Source organism: Delphinus delphis, chromosome 5 (assembly GCF_949987515.2).
Source record: "Delphinus delphis chromosome 5, mDelDel1.2, whole genome shotgun sequence".
Taxonomy (NCBI): Eukaryota; Metazoa; Chordata; class Mammalia; order Artiodactyla; family Delphinidae; genus Delphinus; species Delphinus delphis.
Genome location: NC_082687.1, coordinates 7,804,160 through 7,816,280, shown reverse-complemented (window position 1 = coordinate 7,816,280; position 12,121 = coordinate 7,804,160). Strand labels below are relative to the sequence as shown.

General features: G+C 42.2%; 1 protein-coding gene across 6 annotated transcripts in view; it reads left to right on the top strand.

The window, feature by feature from the left end:
• ABCG2 (ATP binding cassette subfamily G member 2 (JR blood group)) overlaps positions 1 to 12,121 on the top strand; it is a 124,231-nt gene that overhangs the window by 107,348 nt on the left and 4,762 nt on the right. For all 6 annotated transcript variants that reach the window (XM_060011966.1, XM_060011967.1, XM_060011964.1 and 3 more), the window contains exons 10-13: positions 3,573 to 3,655; positions 8,702 to 8,791; positions 9,909 to 10,033; positions 11,620 to 11,774. In XM_060011966.1, coding sequence (XP_059867949.1) covers positions 3,573 to 3,655; positions 8,702 to 8,791; positions 9,909 to 10,033; positions 11,620 to 11,774 — 453 coding nt within the window. The remainder of the gene's footprint in view (positions 1 to 3,572; positions 3,656 to 8,701; positions 8,792 to 9,908; positions 10,034 to 11,619; positions 11,775 to 12,121) is intronic.

The following is a 12,121-nucleotide window of genomic DNA, read 5'->3' as shown; positions in this document are numbered from 1 at the left end:
TTGTTATTTGGCATTTCCGTCAGAACATGAACACTTCTGTGTACTTTCAATCAAGGGTATGTTTTTATCCTTTTAGAGTAGATTTGATGTCATTTGGGAACAAATTCTGTTAAGTAAGGTCAACCTGGTTATCCATTGTTCAACTGTGAGATGATATACGGCAGGTGATTCTCAGTTTGATTTATGCATTAGATTTTTTTATTTGGAAAATAAATTTCTCTTGTCTCTAAAAGTGGTTTCTAAATGCCTTGTCCAAGTCACATACTGTCGGCCCTCAGTATCCCAGGTTCCATGCATGCTGAGGTTGGAGGAACCCATGGGTGCGGAGGACTGACTGTACGACTCCATTTTATGTAAGGGGTTGGATCATCTGTGGATTTTGATATCCACGAGGATCCTGGAGCCAGTCCCCTGCCGCTACCAAGAGATGACTCCATATGGCAGTTCTGGGCAGGGGTGATTGGAATGTGGGGCTCTCTGTAATAGTACACCAAGTTTCTGCACCTCCTGGTGCTAAGCTTTCTTCAGATGCAAACCCCATGCCTAGTGCCTCCAAGTTGCACGTTCAGCCTACTTACCTCCTCAGTGACCTCAGTTCCACAAAAGAAATCCCAACAATGTTCAGAGCAGTGGCAACCTTGCAGAACAGGGATAGAACCTCGCATCTCCCTGAGCATCTGCGTGGGGTGGGGGGGACTCTTCTTCAGATGTGTCAATGCTGGAATGTTAGCTTAAGACAGGAGTAGGCAAACCTTTTTTCTAAAGGGTCACAGGGTAAATACTTTTGGCTCTGCAGCTCACATGGTCTTTATCTCAAGTAGTCAAGTCTGCCGTTTTAGCAAGAAAGCAGCCGTAAATACATTTTAAAAAATGAACATGGCTGTGTTCCAATCAAACTTTATTCACGGACGCTGAACTATGAATTGTATGTAAATTTCATGTGGCAAGAAATATTCTTTTTTTTCTTTCAACCATGAATACAATGGTAAAAAACGATGCTTGCTCGTGGACTGAACGAGGCCTGGGGGCCACAGCTCGCTGACTTCCGGTTTAGGGTTTTTTATAATCTTGTGAGTGTGTCTTTTATTTCTGTAAGTGTTTGAATGTGGAGCTATTAAAATGTTTTATGGCTTCCTGTTGATAAATCTGGTATGGGTCGTCTTACAGCCATACTTGGGTTTGAACGAGTCATTTACACGAGTTAGACTTTGCTTCTGGTAATGCATTTAACCAAAGGTGGTCTTTGGAAGATACTGGAATGAACGGATTATCTGTGTGAGAAGATTTAATGTCCATTTAATGTGCCAAAGTTTTCCTGATCAAATCAACTTGGAAAATACTATCGTATCTCGTGGAGATTCATTGTTTCTATTAGCACATTTAACATTTGGCCGTGGATTAATTTTTTCACCGACAGCCATAAACATCCCTTAGAATCCACCTTGAGAAATGTTGATAAACACATCTGAACAAAGATAGAATAACACATTTAGGAAATTTCTTTTCAAAAGAGGCCAGCTGCACAGAACTCATAGGATAGAATTTCTTTGCTCCATTAAGCCATGTTTAGTTTTCCTGTTTATTTTCTTTTCCTTAATGTAAGAAGGAAAAACACAGACACACCTTGTAAAACCATGACAGAATTATGAGATTAATCATTTTGTCAATATGTTTGAAGAGTTTCCTTGAAAATACTTTTAGAATTTTGAAACCTTTAGGAAACATCCAAAGGATAAAACTGACAGTCTGTTAACATAAGTTACTAAGTTTGAATATAGAAGAAACAAAGCATGTGGAGTGTCCAGTTTTAGAAGTCTGACTATTCTTATAGTTATACAAGGTGAAAGTATAGACTTTGTGTACATGTGCATGCACACATGCTGATGGGGTTATTATTATTTATTTTGGAAGCTTGATCTGTTGACGTGAAGTATAGTATATATATATATCTTTATAAATTTATTTATTTTTATTTATTTATTTTTGGCTGTGTTGGGTCTTCGCTGCCGCGTGCGGGCTTTCTCTAGTTGCGGCGAGCGGGGGCTACTCTTCGTTGCAGTGCGCGGGCTTCTCATTGCGGTGGCTTCTCTTGTTGCGGAGCATGGGCTCTAGGCACCCGGGCTTCAGTAGTTGTGGCTCGCGGGCTCTAGAGCGCAGGCTCAGTAGTTGTGGCGCACGGGCTTAGTTGCTCTGCGGCATGTGGGATCTTTCCGGACCAGGGCTTGAACCTGTGTCCCTTACATTGGCAGGCAGATTCTTAACCACTGCGCCACCAGGGAAGCCCAAACTACAGTTTATTTTGAAGGTAATTAAAATATGCCAGGGTAATAGATTTTTTTGTTTCAAATTTCTGACTGTCTTTTTTAACAAGGCAATTTTTAAGGACATCTCAAATCATATTCTTTCCAGACTGGTCTTCATGAGCTAGTCTTCACAGGTCATGATCCTGTTTTGCAATTTTGTTTGCTTCATGCCAAAAGTGTCTTGACAAGTTACTTCAAGTCTTGATACTACTGCACTGTTGTAGTACTGAGGTGTTTTTTTGTTTTGTTTTGTTTTTAAACTTTGAAGGTTCCAAGGTACATCGTGGAATATTTTGTTTTCTTTAGGTTATCATTTACTATATTTTTAAATTCATTTAATTAAATTTAATTCAAAAGTACAATAAGTAGAATTTCCTTAAATAAATTATAATGTAACCCTTAACCCTTCGCTTATAGAAGTGTCCTTAAGAGACAGTTTGTCAGTCTTAAAAACCAAAGTGATGTTTATCCAGTCTTCTTAGGAGTCATCAAACAAGAGTGAGTGGGTGAAGGTAGGTAAGAGTGGCAAAGCACTGGCAGCTTAGTCCTGCTGTTGGCTGCAGGCCCTCCGGGCTGAGGTTGCTGGAGAAGCAGTGACAGGAGGGTGGGTAATGCACTCGGGTGCCCTCAGAGAAAGCTGGCTGAGTGCTTTGGTGACAGAGACAGTGCACTTTTCCAGTGCAGGCGGGGACTCTCCCGACCCCTACTTCCTTATTTTGCAAAATTACATTGTTAGAATTTTTTTCATGTGTGCTTTAAAATTTTTGTTCATTTTTATTTATTTTTCATGTTAAGAGTAAAGGTATCCTGTTTTTATTGGAGCCTCTTGAAATATCACACTATGCATGTTCACTAGCACAAAGGTTGAGAGTTCAGGCCACCACTCTTAGCCACTCGGACTTTAGTTTACCCCCCGGACTATTTTACTAGGTGCTTGCATGGTTCTGCTACACTCTATGGCATTCCCAGGCCCAGTAGCCTGAACTGGACCATGAACTGGCAGGGCCCGGTAAAGCACTGGGAGAAATCTTAGCTTTTCTACTGTGTCGCCTGTCAGTCTCCCTAGCACAGAGATAAATTATTTTTATTTCAATTTAAAAAGTAGTCTAATAACATACACTGTTTTATATTTTCCCAAGGACTGTTATGGCCAAGCCATTGAAAATACCTATATCAATGGAGAGTTTCATTATGTAGCCAGATATATTTTAATAATAATGTGTTAAGTTTTTACCTTTAACTGAAATTCTTTTTTTTCTTTTTGAAAAGATAATTGTAACAATCGTTCTGGGACTGGTTATAGGTGCCATTTTCTACGATCTAAAGAATGATCCTGCGGGAATCCAGAACAGGTGAGTAAGTCTGGACCTCGACTTTGAGAATGTGCTGTTACTTTTCTTTCAAGCTTATGAAAATCCATTACGAATTTGAATGTGAGATAAGCGAAGGGTAAATTGAGGAGTAGGATAAGTCAGAGAATTGAAAGCTGAATGGAAGAATCAATTATTTAGTGCTAAAATATACAGAACATAAAATGTACCCTCTTAACCAATTTTCAGTGTCTAGTTCACTGGCATTAATTACATTCACGTTATTGTTCAGCCCTCCCCACCTTCCAACTCCAGAACTTTTTCATCTTCCCAAACTGTATCTCTGTACCCACTGAGCAGCAGTTCCCCGTTCTCCCTTTCCCCAGCCCCTGGAAATCACCATTATACTTTCTGTCTCTGATTTTAACTAGTCTAAGTACCTCATGTAAGTGGAATCATGGAGTATCTGTCTTTTTGGTGACTGGCTTTATTGCCCCTAGCATAATATCTTCAAGGTCCATTTGCGGTGTAGCATGCGTCAGAACTTCTTTCTTTTTAAAGACTGAATAATACTCCATTGTATGGATATACCACATTTTGTGTATCGATTTATCTGTCCATGGACACTGGTTTGTTTCCACTTTTTGGCTGTTGTGTATGATGCTGCTATGAACATGGATGTACAAATAAATATCTGTTTGAGTCTCTGCTTTAAATTCTTTTGGGCATATATGCAGAAGTGGAATTACTGGATCATTTGGTAATTCCATTAATTTTTTGAAGAACTGCTATCCTGTCTTCTACAGTAGCTACCTGTGTTGCGTTTCTACCAGTAGTGCACAGGGTTTCAGTTTCTCCCCAACCTTACCAACACTTATTTTTTCTTTTGTTTTCTTTTTTTTTTTTTAATAGCTACCCTCATTAGTGGACAGTGGTATCTCATTGTGGTTTTGATTTGCATTTCCCTAATGATTATTGTATTGTTGAGCACCTTTTCATGTGCACATTGGCCATTTGTGTTTCTTCTTTGGAAGCATGTCTATTGAAGTTCTTTAACCATCTTTTTTTTTTTTTTTTGCGGTACGCGGGCCTCTCACTGTTGTGGCCCCCCCACCCCGCCGTTGCGGAGCACAGGCTCCGGACGCGCAGGCCCAGCAGCCATGGCTCACGGGCCCAGCCGCTCCGCGGCATGTGGGATCTTCCCGGACCGGGGCACGAACCCGCATCCCCTGCATCGGTAGGCGGATGCTCAACCACTGCGCCACCAGGGAAGCCCTAACCATCTTTTAATTGGATTTTTTGAAGATTGTTGAGCTGTTAAATTCCTTATATGTTCTGGATATGAACCCCTTATCAGATATAAATTTGCAAGTATTTCCTGCCATTCTGTGTGTTGTCTTTTCATTCTGTTGGTGTGTCCTTTTTTAAAAATATGTATATATTTATTAATTTAATTATTTATTTTGGCTGCGCCGGATCGTAGTTACGGTACGCGGGATCATTTAGTTGCGGCATGCAGACTTCTTAGTTGTGGTGTGCAGCCTCCTGAGTTGCGGCATGCATGCGGGATCTAGTTCTCCCACCAGGGATTGAACCTGGGCCCTCTGCATTGGGAGCGCAGAGTCTGACCCACTGGACCACCAGGGAAGTCCCTGTTGGTGTGTCCTTTGATGCACAAAAGTTTTAAAATTTGACATAGTTCAGTTTATCTGATTTTTTCTTTTGTTGCCTGTGAGTTAATTTCCTTTTAAGGTTTTGATTTGTTTGACATGGGGTGGTGGTGGGGACTCAGTTTTTTCTGTTGTAGGGTTAGTACTTACGTTAGTTTACCTTACCTGGTTTCGGTCATAACGTGCCCTTAAAACTGTGTTTCCTGATGAGACTTTGTAATGGAACACAACATGGGGTGAATAGAGGTGCTGAGCAGAGTGGAAGACCGCAGAGTTCTTCTTGGCTTTATTTATTGAGAGCCGCCCTGGGCCTGGCACTGTCCTCCGGGCTTTACATCCAGGGTCTCAGTGTACCCTCCCAGCCAAAGAAGTGGATGGTTTTATCCCCATTTCACTATTGAGCAAAGTGGTAGTAGCTTAAGTTGAATCTGTTTTGATATCTGGAAAAGGATGATTGTTTATGAAAGGAAGAACGAGCATAAAAGTCAATTCTTCACTCAGGTAAAGTAAGCTATCTCCTGTGGGGCATCAGATAGTGAGATAATTACTGGAGCTTCTTTCCAGAGTTATGTTGTTTTTCTTTTTATCTTCCCCGAGGGCTGTGTTCTTCTCTGGTTTATTTGAAACTTGCTAGTAATTGATGGTTTGTACCCTTTGTAGATGCCATATTTTCGTGAAGCACAGAGTATATAACACAGGAATCCAGAGTCCGTGGGTCTTTTGTGTTGTGCAATGGGAAGCATTTGGAAAAAGATACTGGGGAGCCTGTCCGCAACTGGAATTTAAGACAGGAACTGGAAATCTAGTCATTAAAGCTCTTGGTAGAAGAATCCAGAGAAATTTAGAAGAGTGTTAACTGTTTCTTCAAGTGTTTTCTGGAAAAATAGAGCTTTGGAGCTATTTTAATTTGTATTTTTGACTTAAGCTTACTGCCACTTTTTATCATTTGAAATTGCCCTGGAGGCCAGTGTGGTTTGGTTCTCTTTTCGTGGGAATGAATTATTCCAGGGAGATGCTCTCTTTGTTCTTTCTCTAACCTGTATAATGATGTGTGGAATATGAGCTTCTTTGACCTAACAACTACCTTACAGAGTTGTGGAGATAGCTAAACAAATAAATGTATATTAAGGGAAGAGATATTTTAAGAATATTTGCATCAATAAGCAGATATTACAGACATGAATTACCACCTTGGAAAGAACTAGAATACATTAAATTCTTTAACAATAAAATCTGTTTAGTGTAAAATAAATTATCTTATGATTTAGGAGGAATTTCACTATGTACTAGTTCAAAATCTTTATGAACGTTATTGTACCGTTAGATGTAACACTTAACAAATTGAGCTGAATTGTTGCCATGTCCTGTGTTTCTGAAATTAGCTTTTATGTTGATATTAGGCTTATTTGTGTGCAGAAAGTAGCATAGTTGCTTGCATTATAGGCCTGGCTTTTTTCCATTTATTTATTGTATAAACATTTACTTATTTACTTATTTATTTGGCTGCGTCGGGTCTTAGTTGTGGCATGCGGGATCTTTAGTTGCGGTGCACGGACTCTTCATTGTGGTGCATGGGCTTCCCTCGAGTTGTGGTGTGCAGGCTCCAGAGCACACGGGCTCAGTAGTTACAGTGCACGAGCTTCTCTTTAGTTGTGGTGCGTGGGCTCCAGGGCACGCGGGCCCAGTAGTTGCAGCACACAGACTTAGTTGCCCTGAGACATGTGGGATCTTAGTTCCTCGACCAGGGATTGAACCCGCGTCCCCTGCATTGGAAGGTGGATTCTTTTTTTTTCTTTTCTTTTAATAAATAAATAAATTTTTGGCTGCATTAGATCTTCGTTGCTGCACACGGGCTTTCTCTCGTTGCGACGAGTGGGGGCTACTCTTCCCTGCGGTGCGTGGGCTTCTCATTGCGGTGGCTTCTCTTGTTGCAGAGCACGGGCTCTAGGCGCGCAGGCTTCAGTAGTTGTGGCACGTGGGCTTAGGGCGCAGGCTCAGTAGTTGTGGCTCATGGGATTAGCTGCTCTGCACCATGTGGGATCTTGCCAGACCAGGGCTCGAACCCATGTCCCCTGCACCGGCAGGCGGATTCTTAACCACTGCGCCACCAGGGAAGTCCCTAAACATTTACTTTTAAAACAGCCTGTTCCTTAAGTTCTTTATTTTGGGAGGAGGGAGTGTTAAAACCAATTACTGAGTGTCTGTGGACTCTGTTTTTTTAGAGGGTTATACACTTGGGTTTACATTTTTAAAAATTCTCTTATTTGTGTGTCATTTAAATGATGTGCTGCCTCATCTCTTTTCGTTTCAACTCACATCCTCAATGTCAATTAAATCATTAGGTTAGGAAGGAAAGCCCAACAGTGTTTCAGGACTGTGGGCATGCTTTCATGAAATTCATATTTCTGTCGAAGTGTAGATTAACTGAGTACTTTCCTTTTTAAACTTCAGTTATTTTACTGAGAGAGAAGCATTAATAGTCTTCCTTTTCTCATAGGTGCACAAATTAGTTTTTCCTTTATGAGCATTATTTTGGGGTGTTTTTTTTTGAGCCCGTTGGAAAGAAACCCCATTGGCAGTGGGTGGTCAAGGAGACTATCAAGGCTGTGCTGGTGGTGGTGAGGCGGATGTGTACAATAAGATGTCCCTCCACAGTCTTTCATTTTGCCTCGTCGTAGTTTCTGCTTTACTCCACTTTTGAAGAAGTGGCTAATAGCGGCTTTTAACCTTTGCAAGCTGTATTTGGCTCCCTGTTTCTCTGTTCACACATTAGGAGCTGCAGTTGGCATTTTGTTAGTTAAAATCCAGGGTGATGGTATTTTTATGGCCTATGTAATTGTCAGCTTGGCTGCCATAGACGGGGCCAAAGACCCACAGACTGGGTGGCTTGAACCACAGAAATTCACTTCTCGCAGTTCTGGGAATCAGGTTGCCAGCATGGTCGGGTTCTGAAGAGGGCCCTCTTCTGATTTGCTGCCTTCTGGCTGTGTCCTTGCATGGCAGAGAGCAAGCTCTGATGTCTCTCCCTTTTCTCCTAAGGGCACTAATCCATTGCGAGGGCCCTACCCTCATGACCTCGTCTAAACCGGACCACCTCCCAAAGTCACCATCTCTAAATGCCGTCACGCTGAGGGTTAGGGCTTCGGCACAGGAATTTGGGGAGCACGCAATTCAGTCCGTAGCAAACTGGGTCATGAATTGCAAACTGTGCTATATGGAGTCCCAGGGGTATCACTGTGGAGACACAGGGGTGAGGGAGTGACCTGATGGGGCTCATGCTTCCCTCTCAGTTTCAACCAGAAGAGTCGTTTGTTTAATGTGTTAAGATATCATTCGAGGGAAGAGTTTTGCAGGTAGGAAAAGGACCTAAGAATGTTTAATTGACTGCAGTGCTTTCGTTCCCTCTCTCTCATCGCAGAGCCGGGGTACTCTTCTTCCTGACCACCAACCAGTGTTTCAGCAGTGTGTCGGCCGTGGAGCTCCTGGTGGTCGAGAAGAAGCTCTTTATGTGAGTAGGTCTCTGTTTCAGGAAGGGGGCTGCTGGTCAAACTGGTCATATCCAGAATCAGACCATGGCTTTGTTCTTGGGGATTACCAGTGTTCTCTCAGAGGCTGGGAGGAGAATCACGAGCACATGGGGCCTGATACCAAGGGAAAAAGGAGTTTCGAGTTCAGGGCCTAGCCCGCGAATCCACTGCTGCAGAGGAAGCAGGGAATAAAGCGGCTGAAAAGGAAGAAGTCATGATGACTGTCACAAGGAAAGCTTGAGGGGCTTGGTAGAGAGAAGGTAGTGAGCTGAACAGTAAATTCAAGTTGAGGAGTAAAGTTGACCAGGGATGTAGACCAAGCCCTCAGTGGAAGGGAGAACGGAAGGGCCAGAGGACAGCCTTAAAATAAAGGTGGGCTGTTTTGTTTCTTGTTTTTTTCCAAGTTGGAAGAGATTTGCGTGTTTACATGTTGCATAAAGGAATCATTAGAGAGGGGAAGAATGAAGATCTTGGTGGAATAGTTTGGATTTACAAGGAAGAGGAGGGATCTAGAACTTCAGAGGGAAGAAAAGAGGATTTGAGAGCTGACAGGGGTGTGTGGTGGGCAGGCATGATCATGGAAAGAAGTACCGTTTTCTTTTGTTTATCATGATAGTGGAAGAAGTAAAAACAGATTAGTGACCCAAAGCTGCATTTGAGGCTCGGAGAATAGCAACACCACCTTCTTCATAATTAGAAGCAGGGAAAAAGAAAAGCCTCTGTGACCGCTGAGATCCGCTTCAGACATGCTGGCCTTCAAGGAGAGCCACTGTCGGAAGAGAGGGAGGCGATGCAGTACCCGTCCCCCTGGCGTGTGTGTTAGGAGGGCGAACCGGCCGGCATTTGGAGGGAGTTACGCAATGAGAAGAGGGGTCACTGCACAGAGCCTTGGGGGGTGATGTCCCAGGGGAGGCGCACACGTGAGATGCGCCTGGCGCTGACGGGGATGAAGGGTGGTGGGTTAGCCTCGAGGACGTGGAAGCTGTAGTTCTTAGATCCAGGGTGGCAGCAGAAATAGGTATAGCCAAGTGGTCTAATCTTCTGGCCTTTGCCTTCTTCAACTAACGTAGGATGTGTGATGTGAATCTTTGTTTTTAGACATGAATATATCAGTGGATATTACAGAGTGTCATCTTACTTCTTTGGAAAACTGTTATCTGATTTACTCCCCATGAGGATGCTACCAAGTATTATATTTACTAGTATAACATACTTCCTGTTAGGTAAGCCGTGAAACGAAAGGTATGTGTTTTTAGTCTTGGATGTGAGGGGACTTTTTGCAGGCGTGCTTTGGTTCTCAGAACTGGAAGTCAAGTCCTGAGATAAGGAAGCATCTGTTCATTACGTATGCTCTGGCATAACTCTTCTCTGAGGAGATTTTTGCAAGACTTTTTCCAGAGTAATTTTAAAACTATTTATAAAACTATATTTTATAAACAGAGATACTCTGTGTCATATACAAACATGGAAATAATTCCTAAAACTATTTGACACTATGTTGGAGGAGCTGGAGCTGGGATATTTATTACTTATCTATTTATATTTTTATATGTGTGTGTGTGTGTGTGTGTGTGTGTGTGTGTGTGTATGAAGATAATGAAAGATAGTGACTTCTGGTAATAAAAATATTTGTTCGATAGATGTAGACAGATTGATTTTTTTATGCCGTGTGTTTAGACTACACCCCAAGCTCATTGTATCAGAATTTCCATATATTTCTCACATACACACGCACCAGAAATATTTCTTTTCTGACAAAGCACTATTCATTGAGTGTAAAATTCCATTTTACAAATAAGAGGTGTGTCGTAAAGAATTAGGCATAGATCCTACATCCTCAGACTCCTAACTGGTGTTCTTATGGCTGTTCCAAAATCTTCAGATTTTTGTATGACCCACAGTAGGAGCCTATTTTCGTTGACAGAGCAGTTTTATGAAACTTAATTTAACCCCGTCCTCAGTCCCAGAGTTACAGGGTGATTTGTCTTGGGAGACTTGGATTATGGACACGTCCCCCAGATTTTAAAACCACTGGGAAGGCGTGTAATCCTGACCTTCCCAGTATCTTCACTAATACATTTACAACAAACAGTGAGTAATGTGGTGATGTCTAGGTAAAATGAATGTGGTCTTGGCAAGTTTCCTTCTTAGAAGAGAAGGCAGTAGAATGCTGGCCAGTTGTGTTGCCTGCAGCTCTCCACCTCAGGCACTCAGAAATGGTTAATAATTACAAATAAAGAAGCATGAGTGTTACGTGGAAAAGTGCTTATGCAGTGAGCCTGTAAAAGAAAACTGCAGGACTTCCACGGCGGCGCAGTGGTTAAGGATCCACCTGCCGATGCAGGAGACACAGGTTCGATCCCTGGTCTGGGAAGATCCCACATGCCATGGAGCAACTAAGTCCGTGCACCACAAGTACTGAGCCCGTGCACCACAACTACTGAAGCCTGCACACCTAAAGCCCGTGCTCCGCAACAAGAGAAGCCACTGCAATGAGAGGCCCGTGCACTGCAACCAAGAGTAGCCCCCGCTCGCCGCAACTAGAGGAAGCCTGCGTGCAGCAACGAAGATGCAACACAGCCAAAAATAAAATAAATAAATTTTTTTAAAAAAAGAAAACTGCATATAGCATATAGCTTCCTACAGTTATATCGGGGGGAACAATGAAAGTGGTGACCCAGGGTGGTTGGATAGAGGATGGACTTTTTTCCATCTGATACTAGTTTCTCAAAATATTATAGTGTTATTTGCACAATAACAATACACCCTGACGTAGACAGTTGGATTAACCCCCTCTTTGCTCCCTAAGGATTGAAACCACAGGTGGAGGCCTTCTTCGTCATGATGTTTACCCTGATGATGGTGGCTTATTCAGCCAGTTCAATGGCACTGGCCATAGCAGCAGGTCAGAGCGTGGTATCCATAGCAACGCTTCTCATGACCATCTCTTTTGTGTTTATGATGGTGAGTATGAACTGTGCTTCCCTGAGACGTAATTATTTCCCTTTGTTCTCCCCCCGGATTCACCTATCCTGTAAAACCTGCTTGAGGATTCTGTAAATCCTTTTGCTTTAAGGAGGCCGTATATTGAATTATAGTTTATATCATTAGAGAACGTACCAGCTTTTTCTTCACCTTACCCAGCCTTTTTTGCTACTGTTCTAAGATAGTTGTTATGACCTTAGTTAACATGTTGTTACCGATGAGCTTTAAAAAGATGCCTCTTGGTGACATATCGTGAAAGCTTGATCGACTGGAACTTTAAAAACCAGAAAAATTTTGATTTTTCAAATTTAAAAAAATTGTAGAAA